The sequence below is a fragment of the Meyerozyma guilliermondii genome, genomic scaffold (genome assembly GCF_000149425.1).
Source record: "Meyerozyma guilliermondii ATCC 6260 scaffold_3 genomic scaffold, whole genome shotgun sequence".
Lineage (NCBI taxonomy): Eukaryota > Fungi > Ascomycota > Pichiomycetes > Serinales > Debaryomycetaceae > Meyerozyma > Meyerozyma guilliermondii.
Window position 1 is genome coordinate 371,809 of NW_001809798.1, and position 15,520 is coordinate 387,328.

At 43.4% G+C, this 15,520-nt stretch overlaps 10 protein-coding genes across 10 annotated transcripts; 2 read left to right on the forward strand and 8 right to left on the reverse strand. All coding sequences in view use genetic code 12, as the record gives it.

Annotated features, from left to right (window-relative positions):
• Positions 1-14: 14 nt before the first annotated feature.
• Positions 15-1,184, reverse strand: PGUG_02505 (uncharacterized protein; the record flags this gene model as incomplete). Its single annotated transcript, XM_001484726.1, has 1 exon — positions 15-1,184. One exon carries the CDS (start codon positions 1,182-1,184, stop codon positions 15-17), a length of 1,170 nt encoding a protein of 389 aa, XP_001484776.2.
• A 79-nt stretch (positions 1,185-1,263) lies between these two features.
• On the reverse strand, positions 1,264-2,598 carry ZCF21 (Zcf21p; the record flags this gene model as incomplete). The annotated part of the gene is made up of 1 exon (XM_001484727.1): positions 1,264-2,598. One exon carries the CDS (start codon positions 2,596-2,598, stop codon positions 1,264-1,266), a length of 1,335 nt encoding a protein of 444 aa, XP_001484777.2.
• Positions 2,599-3,968: 1,370 nt separating this feature from the next.
• Positions 3,969-6,368, reverse strand: PGUG_02507 (uncharacterized protein; the record flags this gene model as incomplete). The annotated part of the gene is made up of 1 exon (XM_001484728.1): positions 3,969-6,368. One exon carries the CDS (start codon positions 6,366-6,368, stop codon positions 3,969-3,971), a length of 2,400 nt encoding a protein of 799 aa, XP_001484778.2.
• Positions 6,369-6,453: 85 nt separating this feature from the next.
• On the reverse strand, positions 6,454-9,378 carry PGUG_02508 (ubiquitin-ubiquitin ligase; the record flags this gene model as incomplete). The annotated part of the gene is made up of 1 exon (XM_001484729.1): positions 6,454-9,378. One exon carries the CDS (start codon positions 9,376-9,378, stop codon positions 6,454-6,456), a length of 2,925 nt encoding a protein of 974 aa, XP_001484779.2.
• Positions 9,379-9,564: 186 nt separating this feature from the next.
• On the reverse strand, positions 9,565-11,703 carry PGUG_02509 (Zn(II)2Cys6 transcription factor; the record flags this gene model as incomplete). The annotated part of the gene is made up of 1 exon (XM_001484730.1): positions 9,565-11,703. One exon carries the CDS (start codon positions 11,701-11,703, stop codon positions 9,565-9,567), a length of 2,139 nt encoding a protein of 712 aa, XP_001484780.2.
• Positions 11,704-11,823: 120 nt separating this feature from the next.
• On the reverse strand, positions 11,824-12,648 carry PGUG_02510 (uncharacterized protein; the record flags this gene model as incomplete). The annotated part of the gene is made up of 1 exon (XM_001484731.1): positions 11,824-12,648. One exon carries the CDS (start codon positions 12,646-12,648, stop codon positions 11,824-11,826), a length of 825 nt encoding a protein of 274 aa, XP_001484781.2.
• Positions 12,649-12,828: 180 nt separating this feature from the next.
• PGUG_02511 (uncharacterized protein) lies at positions 12,829-13,251 on the forward strand (the record flags this gene model as incomplete). The annotated part of the gene is made up of 1 exon (XM_001484732.1): positions 12,829-13,251. One exon carries the CDS (start codon positions 12,829-12,831, stop codon positions 13,249-13,251), a length of 423 nt encoding a protein of 140 aa, XP_001484782.2.
• Positions 13,252-13,270: 19 nt separating this feature from the next.
• On the reverse strand, positions 13,271-13,765 carry PGUG_02512 (ribonuclease P/MRP protein subunit; the record flags this gene model as incomplete). Its single annotated transcript, XM_001484733.1, has 1 exon — positions 13,271-13,765. One exon carries the CDS (start codon positions 13,763-13,765, stop codon positions 13,271-13,273), a length of 495 nt encoding a protein of 164 aa, XP_001484783.2.
• A 308-nt stretch (positions 13,766-14,073) lies between these two features.
• Positions 14,074-14,772, reverse strand: RLP24 (ATPase-activating ribosome biosynthesis protein; the record flags this gene model as incomplete). Its single annotated transcript, XM_001484735.1, has 1 exon — positions 14,074-14,772. The coding sequence occupies one exon, from the start codon at positions 14,770-14,772 to the stop codon at positions 14,074-14,076; it is 699 nt and encodes a 232-aa protein (XP_001484785.1).
• Positions 14,661-15,281, forward strand: PAM18 (Pam18p; the record flags this gene model as incomplete). Its single annotated transcript, XM_001484734.1, has 1 exon — positions 14,661-15,281. The coding sequence occupies one exon, from the start codon at positions 14,661-14,663 to the stop codon at positions 15,279-15,281; it is 621 nt and encodes a 206-aa protein (XP_001484784.2).
• Positions 15,282-15,520: the final 239 nt, after the last annotated feature.

A 15,520-nucleotide genomic window follows, 5' to 3' on the forward strand; every position in this document is an offset into this window, starting at 1 on the left:
CTCAATTCTCATATTCAATCATATTTCAGCTTCCATACCCATGAAGTTCCAATTTCCGACGATTTGCCTGATTTGATTAATATCCGATACAAGTGGGCTATCCTCCGCTTGGATACAAACTTGGAAGCTTTGTATTTTGAGCTGAACTTGTTAACACCTTTGATATTAGAGCTTCCGAATCCGTCCATAAGGCCCCAAATCGCCATATTACAGCAATCTGTATCACCACTCATATGGGCCCCTATTTCCCAAATATCGGTGGCAGAATCGAAGTCATGGTGCATCTGAAGGTACTGGCCAATGTTAAAGAGAGACATTCCAAGCACAGACTTGTAATCTTTTTCTAAAAATCGATTGAGACAAATCAATTCGTGTGCTTCAAAATACTCTTCATTTAGCACTTCATTAAAGTATCCAAGATTAGTCAAGTTATTGTATAGGAGACCAAACCGGGCGGCACTACGAAAGTTAGCCATTATGGCCCTTCGAGGCTCACTATTGTCGTAAGACAAGCGCCAATTTCCCAACATTGCCTGAGCCAAGGGCATGGGTAATGTAACGTGAGCCAAGGTCGTCAACACGACCAAAAGTTCACCAGAAGTGGTGTTTGTGTTTTTGGAGTATAAATCCAACATTTGGTCCAAGACACCCAAGTCTTTAAAGAGATCTTTAAGTGTTTGCACCAAAGCTTCATTTGAGATGTACAGAATCTCAACATTTGGAACTTCGAATTGCAATTTCTCATAGCTTTTGTCTGCGTGCATTAGATGGCACATTATGTTATCGCCCTTCTTCTTCAATATAGGATAAGTTGTACCACTTTGAGTGATTCCCGAATACTCAAAACGAGGATTGAACAAGTGATCTATAATATCACCAAAAAGGCATTGTTCTAGCAAAGCACCCCAATTGACGTCTCGATGTCGATGGTATGTTTCCAAAGTACGCCTGAGCGTATTAAAGTAAGCTGTTTCTTCTGGAGTATCATATCGAATCAGTTTCTTGTGGGGAAATTTGAGTAAGTTTTTAAAACGATCCGATTTTCCAACAAGCTTCAATTCAGAGTCATCAGATAGAGCCCCCTCCGAGTATATGGAGCTTGTGGTCGAGTGCTTGGAAGACGACGTAGCAGGAGCACCTATATCATCGGCAGCATCGACGGTGATGTTAAAAAGAGCACTCATAAATGAGATCAAAAAAACGCGAAATATTAAATTAATAGTCTCATGCTAATACATTTGGTCATTATAATACATCCTAACATTAGGAAATGAGCTTTGATATCTTTGGCACATTACTTTCTGTTTCTAATTTCTTTTCAACCTCGGAAACATTCAAGTTTTTGATTGGGGGAAGCCGGACCTCTCTATCTGAATCTTCTCCAGACGATTCCGACTTGATTCCTGGTATTACGGTTGTTGCCGAGGTTATGACAGGCTTCACGGAGCCGATGATTGGAGTGCTCTCGGCACTTTTGCTTAGCTGCTGGCTAATGCTGATGGTGGCGCTCAGCAACGCTGGAAGTGCGGTATAAGATCCTGCAATACCTCGAGGAATAACGGGCACTTTTTGAGGTACCTGGTCGTCTTTTTTCAACGATTGTGGAGAATTGTGGGACGATGATGCACCGGTGGCCATGCTTATTGGGGGAGCCAGAATCGACAGTGGAATTGGAGTCACTGGAAGCTGGAGGTCCCGTCGAGATGAGGTGAAATCTGACGTAGAATGCGGACTTGTGGAAGGCTGTGAAGGAGGTCCATTCAGTGGCCTTTGCTGCGAAATTCCTGGAATCAGTTCGGACCCCGAACGGTTAGATGCAATGGGATGTCTTGAATTAGTGGGATTTTGCATTGAGCCTGGGCCGGCAATTGGGGGAACTACTGGTTGCATTGGTGTTTGATGTGGATGAGGTGGTTGACCATTTCCGTCTTGGACCATGGGCACCTGTGAGTATATGACTGGTACTTGACCCGCCATCACTGGCATTTGCGAGTACTGTATGGGACCACCGATGGGCTGAATTGAAACAAGTGGACCGTATGGAGACTGGATAACGTGCTGTGGGGGTACCCCTTGGATTAAAGGGTACGGCACTGCAAATGAGTGACCTGCGGGTGCAATTGAGCCAGATGGAGAAGACGCACTGCCAGCAACCATAGATCCCGGAGGGGGTGGAGCCTGGGAATGAATTACTACTGTCTGAGGATCTTGACCCGGGAGGGCGTGAACAGTCATCGGCATGTGAGGGCCCACAGGCCCCAGTTGCGGGTCTTCATTTTCATGAGCGGGTCGATCCTGGCGAATATTCTGATTATGCTGAGCCATGCGGAGCGCACTGCGTGCCGACGAATCAAGATTCAAATAGGCACAATGAAGTTTCCCCTTGGTACAGTTGAGACAAGCAGGCAAATTCTCGTCACATTTAATTCTTCTCTTCTTGCAAGTTCCACAGCCTAGATGGGAATTTCTATGCTTTCTTCTGGAATTTTTCTTCTTTTTTATTGAAGCATCGGAACCTGGCTGATCGGCGGGTTCATCCAAGTCATCCTTCTTCGGAGGAGGAACTGGATTTTTGAGTGCCACCGAAAAGGACTCCATTGTCGGAGGTGATGGACGCTAGCAAATGGTTAGAATTGTAGCGTTTAGTGAAAGTCAGGTATACAAAACTTTGTTGTAATCAACGAATGAGCAAAGATATGCCGAATTGCCGAACACGATGCAACAATGATTTGATGATGGGTAGTGAGAAGTACGGATATGCGGGCCGACGCGGTGATTGCAGGGAATTAAAATACACTATTAAACCAACCAATTTGATCACAAAAGATACTAATCGTTGAAAACAGATGTTAGATTTGGTTTATTTTTTTTTGTGGCAGCTTGTCTCCCCTCGTAACTTTTTTTAGGCGGACACACCTCGCTGCATGAAATGTAACACAAAAATGTGCGTCGTAAATATCATTCGAAGCTTTATAATATACGGGGCGTTCACAACACAGCCTTCCCCTGCGTATTACGAGGTCCATTTTGAGACGAATCGTAAAAAAAAATTTGGGGGTTAATGAGGGTAGTTAAACGTAAACTAAGAATAACTATGTAAGTCTATGTATGCCCGCATCATGATTGGTACCAACGAGCCATTTGTTGCTCGCAGCACCCCTTAACTTTGGAGGGCAGCACTGCATAGTGACTGGCGTAGGCACACAGTGCATAAATGGGACAATTAGATGCAGTAGTGCATCGATCAGGTGCATAAAAAATCCCCGCGTGAAACGCGGCAATTCGGCCAGACTTGAAAGGCTAAAATTGTTCTTGGGTGAAACAATCTTTGACAACGGAATCCCGGTCAATTTCATTGAGGGAAACTACATCCGAAACTCTAATTTTTTTTTGATTGCAACGTCATCAGTTATTTTTAACATTTGGTCACCGTACATGTACTCGATTTCACAAGCGCGAGCACAAGCTGACATCAGCACGCAGACGATGGCATTGCACTTTGTGCTCCTATGGCGTTGTTTATCTGCAGCTTTCTGCAAGGTTCGAGTCGTGAAATATACCCGGTTACCCCGTTTAGGATAGTTATAACGAGTACATAGTTAGTAACCTACTATTTTCTTCATGTATTATTTTTTTCGTAACAACGCGGTTTATATGCAAAAAAGCGTATGCACGTCTCTAAATGGACAACAAATATTTAGCCTGTTCCAACTGCATACGCCGTGCCTCAAACCGTAAATGGATTTCTATTATTCACCATCCGCCATCACCTATTATTCCGTCGTGTGCCGGAGAGTTACACGGTCGTCAATAATGACTCCCCATTCATATCATGCATTGTGCCTGTATTAACAATAGACTGCAGACTTGACATCTAGAGGGAAATTTTTAAACAATAGGCGTTGCGAGCGTTGGTGCCGTAATCGTCCCACCCTTAAATTTTAAGTCTAATGGTAGGTTTTTCGGATTTACCGCCTATTTATGTCAATGTCAAAATTGTCTTTGGTCGCTGGAAGGTAAGATTCATGAAACCTTTGCATACGTTTTTTCCACCATTTTTTTCCCTCATGCCTCGTAATCTCTTCCATATAAATATCATCGTCTTTTTCTCCTGTATCTTGCTCACCCTCCATTGTAACAACCCATTTGTCGTGCTTGGGTCGAATCTTGTACTTGCCGCCAAGAGCGAGGTCCTTGGCGACAATTTCGCGCGTTCTACCTAGGGACTCGATTGCAGCCACACGTTCTATGGTTTCATCGAGAAGCTCGTCGAATCGAGGCTGTGATGCAATTTCATGAAATGCTCTCATCATGGGCACCGAGTCGGCCCTTACCCGTGACTCGGAGTCGATGGTGAAAATATTCAAATTGTCATATTGTTGAATGTAGTCTGCTCTCGTCATGATTTGTCTGGCTCGCCAAAGTGGAAGCTCTGGTAGCTGATGGTCCTTTTTTTCGTCTTTGGGATCTGGGATATCTTTGGCTAAAAGCGAGTTCAACCTCCGCCTATCCATCTCTACAAACTCCCGCATTAACATCATTGCACTGGTGCTAAACTTTCCACTCTCCATGACATCATCGTCCATTTCTTGACCTAACAAGCCACATTGATTCAAGAACCATGTTTTTTCTCGGTCGATAATTTCATGGCAAGCACGAAGTATATCCTCGTGACGAGCCACTTGCGACACATGCTGGGGTCTACCTCCTATAAGATCGTAGATCTGATTGTTAAGCTCGTCGTTGAGTTTAAGATGCGGGAATTTGTTGCTGGGGAAATGGGTTTCTCGACTATAATGGAGCGCCTTGACGGTTTCTTGTCGGCTCAAATCTCTGACATTAATGAGCTCCAACCTTGTGCCTAGCTTCTTGAGCTTTTCATAGACCCAATAGTCGTCCAGATTGAAGATCATGGTCACAAGACCCGATCCGCTCAAACTTTCTGCTTTTTGTTGTAACAACTCAACGAGTTTAATGCCCTCTTCATTCTCCTTCACCAAATGGGCATTGTTGATAATGAGAATCAAAGGACGTCCCTCCTTCCGTGAAGCTCGCCGCAATGCCACCTCTTCCAATTTGCCAAAAGCTCGCTCAATATCCAACAAAGCCGTAGTGTCTCGAGGTCCTCTGATGCTAAAAAGAGAGCCAATGTAATCTTCAGCATAGGCAAAGTTAAGTGCCTTGCCTAGCCGAATTCGAAAGATTTCTGGATCGGCATGTGCATCAAACATGGCAACATTGTACCCGTCAACCTTCTTCATCGCTTCGAGTAATAACGACGTTTTTCCCGTACCTTTCTCTCCGATAACCAAAAAATATCGTCCAACAATATCACCTCTAATAATATCGTCTAGTAACTTTTGTTGTGGTCTTTCAACCCAGTATTTCATAAGGTTTGGATCTTCTTTGCCCTCTGCTTTCTTGGCTGTGAGTTTGTGCATTGATAACTGATAGGCAGGATCTCCATCATCAAATGCCCGATCGATTTTATCCAATACATGTACATTGTACATTCTGTGGTACATGATTCCAGCCACCCCAAGAATTGCTAGAGAACTGAATGTGATTCCAATGGTCTCAATGCACTTGAGACAAAACTTGCCAAAACTTCGCATCATATTGCGGAACCTATGTTTCGGCGACTCGGTCTCGTCTTCCACTTCTTCTTCTAATTCCTCCTCTTCTTCCTTTTCTTTTCGCTTTCTCTCCTTCTTCTCTTCTCGGGACTCATCTTCTGGTGGACCATTTCCATTCCCGTTTCCATTCCCTCCAGGCGGGCTAGAACCATCAGTTTGTGGCCGTTCAGCATCTCCTGCTTTTTCAGGTCCCTCTGATTTCTCGCTGGAATCTTTCGTCTCTTTCTTTACCTCGTTGCTCTCGTTGCTGGAGTCCGAAGCCTTGTCCTTCTCAACAGCTATTTGTGATACCTTTTTGCTTACTGCCATGTTGAGCGGAACCGTATCATTGACCGTCTTGTACTCCTTGTCAGCATTCTTTTTGTCGCTTTCATAGTTTCTGCCTGGTTCTTTCTCATCTGACTCATCTGACTTCTTGTCATTTGATTTCTTATCATCAGACTTGGACTTTTTGCCATTCAGTTTGTTTCCATTCTCCTCGTCGTCTTCCAAATCTTTCTCCACATGCCTCTTCTGTTTGATAAGCTTCTTTTTCTCCTTCTTTAGCTTCTTATTTGCTTCCTCCAAATCATCATTTTGCACGTCCTCAAGAATGTCAAACGGTAATAATGGATTTATGACTCTTGCAGGAAGACTGGCGTGGAATTGGCGTCGCAATGGGTACGAATAGTGGCTATAAACGAGTGGGTGGTGGCATCTTGCCAACTTGATCCGCCCTAGCCAGCGATACATATGTTGCCAAGAGGAATTCTTTTGACTTGAAATCGCGTTTAGAGGTGTGCATGCGGCGCGATGGAACTACTGATTAAAGTACTAATTACGATAAATCAAAACCAGCTCCCATATTAATTGCATATAGCAATTTGGAACGTATGAGTTCTTTGTCCTGGTAGTCTGGCAATTTCAAAAGATTGACACATGTAGATGCTGTTGGAAGACGATCAATCTCGCGACCAGAGTTGCGAATACCAAATTTTGGAGTGAGAGATTGGAATCCTAAAAGCGGCGCTCTCGATACCGATGTGACAAATTTGACCAATTTGAATCGTTCTTGAGGGGACATCTCTTTAACAACCTCCCAGAAATACACAATTGTCAAGTCGTCATCAAAATATCCTCCATACTCAACGTTGTCTTTCCAATCATCGATATTGATATCCTGTTCTCCACCAGAAATTAACATTTGTAATTCTATAGGATCGAACATTGTGAGCCAGGCGGCGGAAATCATCTCAAACAAACCCTCCACAAAATACTTGGTCTGCAAATGTAAAGACTGATTCAACTTGAAGTTCGATACCTGATGAATATAGTTCAATCGATTATTATGGTTGACTTGGGTATTTCTTCCATTGGGAGGCATGAGGTCATAAATGAATTTCTTTCCCGAGACCTGCTCTTCTATCATAAAGTTCAAATCAAGTTCTACTAGCTCTTGATCACTCATTGAGTTGAGTTTCAAAAGATTACTGAAAAGTTCTTCATCGAGACTTCGCAAATCGTTGATCGAGCTTTTCATCAAATGAGCCACATTGCTCCACTTGTTGATGAAGAATGGTGCAAACGAAACGTCTATAAGTACGTTCTCATACAAGCATTTGCCCACTATCGCGCCCAAGAAACGAAGATATTCAAGCTTTAACTTTTGTTCTGGTACATTGTAATTCATCCTCAACTTTTTGAAGATTTCGTCATTGGGATAAAGCTGATTATTGGTAGCTGTCTCTTTGAACAAATCAAATTGCCCTCCTGGAAGAAATCCCTCTTGTACCACTGACGTGAGGAACTCTTTCGTAATTCCACCACCATCAATTCCAGCTTCTTGTCCATACTCGTTGAAAAATGTAACACTCAAAGGATTTTTGAAATTCTGCCCAATATTGTTAAAATTGTTGAATGCATCTTCTAATATGAACTCCCTTCGAATGTCAGCCTTCAATGTGGTGCGTGGTCCAAAGTACGACACCGGGGCGTTTCTCTCGCGGTCTAACTCTATAAGGCGTTGAAACACTCGTACTCTGCTTTTGAAAGGAATAATAAACGGCATCTTGGCCAAAACTTCAAGTCTTGCCTGAGAGTCGTTCGTGATTTTGGTTCTTGATCCAAAAATGGGCTGTGAACCTTCTTCGTCGCTCATGTCGTCGTTCATCGTCAGGCGCTCGTGGCCCTCGGCAATGATCTCGATCAACGAGTCAATATTGTCGTTGAAGTTTTTCGTTTCCCAGAAACGGCTATCGAGAAATTGCAATCTAGTGTTTTTGGAGTATAGCTGATTCAATAATGAGATTGAAATGGACTTGATTTTGTCGAAATTATCACAAATAGGGCCGTTACTGAAAATAAAAGTGAGACATAAACCTTTCAGAAACTCCATAAAGTCAACGATACTCTCCAAGTTTAACTTGTCATCAGAGAAACTCTCAGTATCGTTTGATACTATCAACCAGTAGGAATACAATTCTTCAAAAGTGTATAACATCTTCCAGAAATCAGCCACACTTGCCGGCGACAAAGCTTGAAATACAGAATTCAAGTCTTGCGAGTCAAGGTAGTCTTTGCGGGCAAGAATTGTCTTGAAATTTACGTACAATTCATGGTGACAAAGTTGGTTGAAAAACCATTTGTACGACCCAGGGGTTATAGTGATCATCATGCATAACTTTTTCTTCTCTGGAGGGATCAAGAAGAGGAGAGATGAGAAAATGTATAAAACAAATTTACTCAGCTCATTCTGGGAGTTGGTAAAGAATTCTATAGCGTTTTCAATGAACGCAGACGAATACAAAAGTTTGATTTCTTTGATGCTCTCGTTGTCTACGCCAATGATGTTGTGCTCTTGTGTACTATCGGAGTCATCTTCGTCTCGAACACGGTCTGACAAAGCAAAAGAAATAGTAGAGAGGACAGTTCCAATGATGATATAGTCCGATGGCCCGATTTGTTTGCGGGAGGTGATGGGTGTTAGTGTAAGGATGTTCAAAAGGAGCTGAACTTTTTGTGCTGGTTCAAGTGATTGGATAATGCTTATGTTGTTGGGTATCGTGGAGTACAAAATTGACTTGCGGAAATCGCTTGTTCTCAAGTGAAGGTTTCTTCCACATAAAAAGGAAATAAATGCTTGAGGGCTATCTCTAACATTGATAGCAAAGATTATATTGGTTATAGTGTCGAGTTTTTCTTGAGACAATGTGGTGGGTATGAGTCTCTGCAATCCCAGAATGACATTGGGAAACAAGCACTCGTTAGCCACTTCTTGTTGAAGAATTATCAACAATATCTTCAATGCCTCTTCTGTGATAACGGTGTCATTTCCGGTTTTGTGAAAAACCAACATGATATTGTTGGCAATTCTCTCCACCTGAAACTTGTTCAAGGTCTTCAACAAGTCATCATGTACCTTCAACACAGTAGCCAAGTCGGTGATATTACTAATAATTCGTTCTCTAGGAAGGCTCCTTTTCCATCGACATACAAACAGAAAACTTGCCAAATACCTGGAAAATGAATATTCATCGACTACATCGTTGCTTTCCTGATGAAGATCAATTGTCTCTGCAATTCTCGAAAGATAAAGGTACCATTTGACGTAACCTTGAAGGATATTTGCTGCTCGTTCTCGTTGTCGTTGTTCTTCTCGAGCTTGTCTTTGTAGTCTGGTTTGCTCGAGGAAATTCACAGCACTACTCTGCTTGTTTCCTAGGTTTACTACCCTTTTTTTCGTTTGACCCGTAAAGTTTAGCATACTGGTGGCCAAAAGATTCAACTAGATAATCGATTGCACGACTCGGTGCGAGCCGCACTGGCTGCGGGATAGTTGCAAGTAGAGATAAATGTAGTGCGTAACGCTATGTACAGATTATTTACAGACTTGGGATTTACAGACTGGGGTAGATATTCAAGTCAGACTCTTTGGTGGGTGAGTGAAAGTTCATCCATTGAGCAACCCACAGGTTTCGTCAGCGTCGGTATCGCCAGCAATACTCGGTTGCAAAGGAGAAGAATGAAAGTCCATCCATTGTGCTAGCCATTTGTCCCCGATGATATCCTCGGGTATGTTTGTGTCCAAGTTGGAGGTGGGCTCAGTGGGATAAAGAAGCTGGGTGTCAAATTCATTTTTTTCATGAACCGTATTTTCAGATCTATTGGAGCTCGCCATAGAAATCTCCCGTTCTAATGATTCATGGTCGATTCCAATGGCAAAGAGCTCTGATCGGTTTTGCTCAAACCTTAAAGCAAGTGCCTTGTTCGCTAATCGAAGCACCCATAGACACTCTCGTACTTTATCCATATGCGAATTTTGAGAGGGAACTATGGCAGACGCTGCCAGTTGAAGGGCTGTGAGCAAATCGATGGAGCTTTGAAGCATCAGCTTTGACTGCTGGATGTAGATTCCAGCATTAAGTAAGGTCAAGGAAGTGATACCAATGTTGAAGAGAAGGAGAAGTGTATTGTACCAAGGAACAGTGAGTAAATTGGCTGCTTGTACCTGTTTGAGAACCTCAATAATTCCACTGCAAGCTTCAAGAACTCGTTCAATAGACGGTCCCTCGTTCACGACTTGGTGTCCCAAGAAATTGAACAATACTCTTCCGTGTACACATATGATAAGATCGTAGTAGTGAAGTTTAACCTGAGCAGCAGCAAGTCCCGAAAACTTGTTATTGAATAATTGCGTATTGGCAAACCCATTGTGTTCTAACCACACGAAGAACTTATCGAGCTCGTGATCAATTCGCTCATATTTGTGTGCATCATCCATGGTATATACCAAATTGGCGATCTTTGCAACATGTAATAGTGCAAACGCTGGAAAAGGAAGCCATGAATCATCTTCTGAAACATAGTGTAGACTGGGAAATGACCGCTGGATGTATTTCATGTTGACAGCGCCATAATTTCCCTTGTGCAACCCCAAGATTCTTTCTATCGTGAATACAGACCAAAAAATTCTTTTTGCTCTTTGCTTTTCATAGAGCGATGAGTTTTCGAGTATGGGTTCTTCGTACCTGAGACCCATCAGCTTCGTCATGGTAGTGGCTCGATTCAATGCCATGTACACGGAACCTTGGTTATGGCTTATTCGCAAGTAGATGGTGATCAACAACCACGCCTGGATGAGTTCAAATGACTCCACCTCGAAGGATATGTGATTAATTGTCGAGTATCCATACTTAAATGCGGCTCTTTCGTTGCTTATAGTTATGGAAGAAGGTATTCCTTGGCCATAGTCCAAGAGTCTTATGGAAATGGCATAGATGAGATACAACGTAGCACGGAAAACAGTAGCTCGTGAAAATCGTTCAGGAGTCTCGTCTGGGTTAAACACAGCTAACTCATTAAAAGCACTGAGATGGTCCCTAAATATGGGTTCGTGGATGATTCCATAGAGTGAATTGACCTCATGGAAGAAGTAATTGACATACTTCATCTGATCTAGTTCAAGACCAGGAGGAAGTGGTAAAGTGTCAGTTATGATGCTTTGTGTGCTCAGCATGTTCCACCCAAAGTAACGAGGTGGAGGTATGGAGAACAGGGCTCTCGTTTCATAGGGAAGTGTATCAAGTACTTTTTCAAAGAATTCTGTGGCTAACACATTTTGATGCCGGTGCAGATCTGGACCCATTGGTGAAGACGATTGAGGAATAATATAGTCAGTATTTGCAACTTCGATTTGTCGAAGGTAATCGGTTTGGTTTCCAATGAAATCCTTGGGAAATCCACTATTGGAATTGGTGGAGTTATTCAGGTCACTTTGACGAATTTCACCACTATTATTATCATCGGTAAATATACAATGTGCACCATGTTTAACACAACTATCACAAGGAAGTTGGCCCGAACACTTTATTTTCAGAGTTCTGCATCGCTTACAAGCCCTAACAGCTCTTAATCGTGGTCGTGGGCGGGGTTTAATAGTTCCAGATCCACCAAATTCAGTTGTAGGTTTCTTTCGAAACAACAGATTTTCTTTAGGAGGCGAGTCTGGGTCAGCTTTTCGTTTACTGGGCTCTGGTCTGGCACGAAATTGCTCGGATGGGCGCCATCTAAGCACCTTATTATCTTCCATGCTGACCAAGGAAAGTAAATACGGCTATTCGTTGTGTTGTCTGCAGGAGAAAAGCGATGCAACCATGTATTGTATTCTAGTATCCTTGGTCTAAGATTCAATCTAGATCCTTCTATCAATCTAGATCAGTACTAGCAAGGAAGAGCCTGCTCCGCCTCCAAGGTTTCCATCGTTTCCAAATTTAATGTCGGTGTATAGAGTGTCTCCAACCATGAGAGTCTTGGATCTGTCAAATTTGCAATGATCAATAATAGCGTCAAGAAGAACTTGCGATGGCTTTCCCACATCGATAAACCTTCTGTCAGCAGTATAAGCCATGTACTCAACCACACTTCCACCAGCAGGCAATACGAGCCCTTTTGGTCCAGGATAAGTTCTGTCGATATTCGTGCCAATAAATGGGATGGATTTGTTGTCTGCAAGCAAGTATTGGAGTGTCAGGGCAATCCTCATGTAATTGAACGATTTTGTAGACCCTATCACCACCGCCTTGACGTCTTTGTCTACTATCAAAAGTTCATGGTCAGGATCGAATGGTGTATCGAGTCCAGGGTCAGTTCCTCCCAACGGAACATATCCAGCCTCCTCGAGCTCCTGTTCGATTCCATGGTCTCCTAAAACCCACACTTTGCTGCCAATTGGAATTTGAAGCTTCTCTTTGATGCAAGTTGCAGCAGAATAACAAGTAGGAAAGTACTGCGATTTTTGAAGGCCCTTGTATCCCAATCTCTTGAACTTTTCGTGGTATGTGTTTCGGGACGCAGACGAGTTGTTACTAACAAAAGCGAACGTTTTACCTTGCTTTTCAAGGGCAGAAACAGCTTGTTGGACATTTGGAATGGCGTCTGGACCGAGCCAAAGAACACCATCACAGTCGAAAAGAATGTGGTTGTATTGTTCAAATATAGCCTTAGCGTTATCTTTCGTGATCTTTATCGGGCTCATAGTGGGTAATTGGTGCAAGAAATTGTTTGTCGTAACAAGAAATTGTGTGTCGTTATGTTATGACTCTTTCCTCGGTTATCTCGGTGAAATTCGCATTCGCGCCGATGCGATGAGCCGTTTGCTTGACACATTAGGAGTGCAGATCCAACACCACACACTCTCAGTAATTTCCACTTAAGCATGGCAGACAACGGTAGCACTGCTGGAGGCAACAAAGCCTCGAAAAGAAAGCAGAGAAAACCGCAAACTGAAAAGGAGTTTTCTGCACAAAAAAATCAGTTCGTAAATGCTGGACCCCAGATTAATGAAGAAGGATGGCTTTTGCAAGACGATACAATCAAACTGCTCGATCCTCAGCGCAAAATAGACCGAGTTCAGATGCTAAATGCTTGTGAACGTGCATATTTTGAAAGAGACTACCATCGATGTTTGGAGTTGGTGACACAAGCATACCAGCTTTTTGGCGTAGAAGACGACGACACGGAACAGCTTCAACGGGATTTTGAAGCATTGGGAAGAAAAACCAAGAAAAGTGCCAAGGTGGAACGTCATGTGGTAGAACTCGGCCACATCAAGCAACGATGTCTTCAAAAATTGCTGTAGTTGTGTATATTTAATGTTATCATGCCCGTTTAAGAAAGATGCGTACTTCCACGTAACTCACCATTCGTTTCTGAAAAGTTATCTCGTCGTCGTTTTCTTCGTCAGAGTCTTGTGGTCGGAACTCATCGAGCACCAGAGTGCCTCCAGTAGTTATCTCTACGTGGTAATTCATGTCATTTTTGAACATCAAGCCTATAGATATGGTCTTTTCGATGGCTCTTCCCATTCCCTTGACGCAAATATACTTGACTTTAAGATATTCACCTCGCTGATACTTTTTGTGGGACACATTAGATTTATCGAATTTCTCAAGTTTCTTGCTTATTCGTTTGACAGCAGCTATAAATGGTGTAGAAGATTTCACCAAAAACTCAGTTTCCTGCTGCACCTTCAGCACCAAACCCGTATTGGGACTATGTCTGATATGCCGTTTTGGGGTGGTTTTAGCCATGTCTAAGTTGAAAAATCGCGAGCGCGGTTTTTGAAAACTACAACTTGCTCGCAAACCCGTCATGAACACAAGTCGAAAACGAGGCCATTATAGATGTCAAAGCTTTGAGGACGCGCTGCCAAAGCGCACACAAACTACAAGGATACATTCTGAGATCCATATCAAAACCGTTGAGTTGATGATGAACGCTCAGCGTCACCTCAAGGAGTATCCACAACCAGATTCTGACGCGCCAAAAGAAGACTCTCCGCCTTCTAGCTACGAGCAAAAGCCCTTCTGGCCGGCGTTGAACCGCGTGAAATCCTAATTGATTTTTTTTACTTTGCACTGTTCGAAACTATTGATTGTACTATACATTAACCACCATGAAACTATGCAACGGCCCGCTTGGCCTTTTTCTTGTTTTTCAAGACCACCTTTTGCTTGACGGCCTCGGCTTCGGACTCCGACTCTGCCTCCGACTCAGCTTCTGATTCTGACTCCATCTCAGAGTCCATCTCCATGTCGCTAGCCTCAGCAGCCTTGGCCTCAGCCCGCTCGGCCTTGCGTCTCAACTCGACTTCACGCATTCTCAACAACTCAGGGTTGGCCTCCACCAACTTCTTATCGTTGGCAAGTTGTTTATCCTTGTTTCCACGCATTCTGTTCTTATAGAATGCCCGCTCTCTCTTTTGTCTGATCTCCTCAACACGAGCCATGGCCTTGAGCGTGGTGGCCACCAAATCCCTATTGTATCTGACAGGCACATTTCTTCTCGATGCAAACGTCAACGTCGAATCCACCACCAATTCTTTACCGGCAGCTTTTCTGAACGCTTTGGTCCATCTCAATTTACGAGGATTACGACGCTGTTTGAAAGCGCGGTGGCACTTTGACCGGCAAAAGCGAAACTCCTTGGCATCGTTTCTCACAAACATGATCCCGTGCAACGGATAAACCGGTGACGAGCAAAAATGACATGTGTAGACCCTCATGCTGTCTCCACAAACTTTTATCTCATCGCGGGAAAAATGTTCCCACTGGTGATGCCTGGTGTACTGGTGCGCTCGCGCTCGCCGTCCTGCCTGCATCGGTCACCGCCTTTTGTGGAAAATCTACTTCACATCCACCAATAATGGAGGTTCCAACGTTACCTATCCCTGGCGAATCCGGTTCTGCTGCCGCTGCTCAACAACAGCAGCCCGCATACACAGGTCAACTTCAACGTAAACAAGCTGCTGAAGGCTCGGTAGAATGGTACTTTGACAAGGGCTGTGACTGGATGGGAAATCATCCATGGATGACAGGTATAGGGCTCTTTGGAGTAGCATACTTTGCTGCTGGATTTGTCAAGTCCAAACAACCCGGTATCAACGGAAAAGCGTTCATCAAGGGCAGTTTTCAATCAAAGATGACGCCGAAAGAAGCATTGCAAATTCTCAACTTGAAAGAAACTACCCTCACCAGAACAAAATTAAAGGAACAACACCGGAAGCTCATGATGGCAAATCACCCTGATAAGGGAGGATCGTCGTACTTGGCCACCAAAGTGAATGAGGCCAAAGATATTCTCGAGAAGCGCGGCGGAATTAAGAAGTAGGCATGGAGGGGAGAATGTAATGAGAAGAGAAAATGTTGAAGAGAAGAGGAAAAGAGAATTAGAGAAGTAAGGGAGAAGCATAAGGCAGAAGGCAGAGTGACTGTGATTCAGCAGATGATGCCGGTGGCATCTGTCTTCCTGTATATAGTAGAGTACCAACGGAATGTATGGAAGTTGTTGGTTGTACGCAGGAATCAGGTTTAAGCCTTCGTAATAACAGCGATTGGTTTTTTATCACC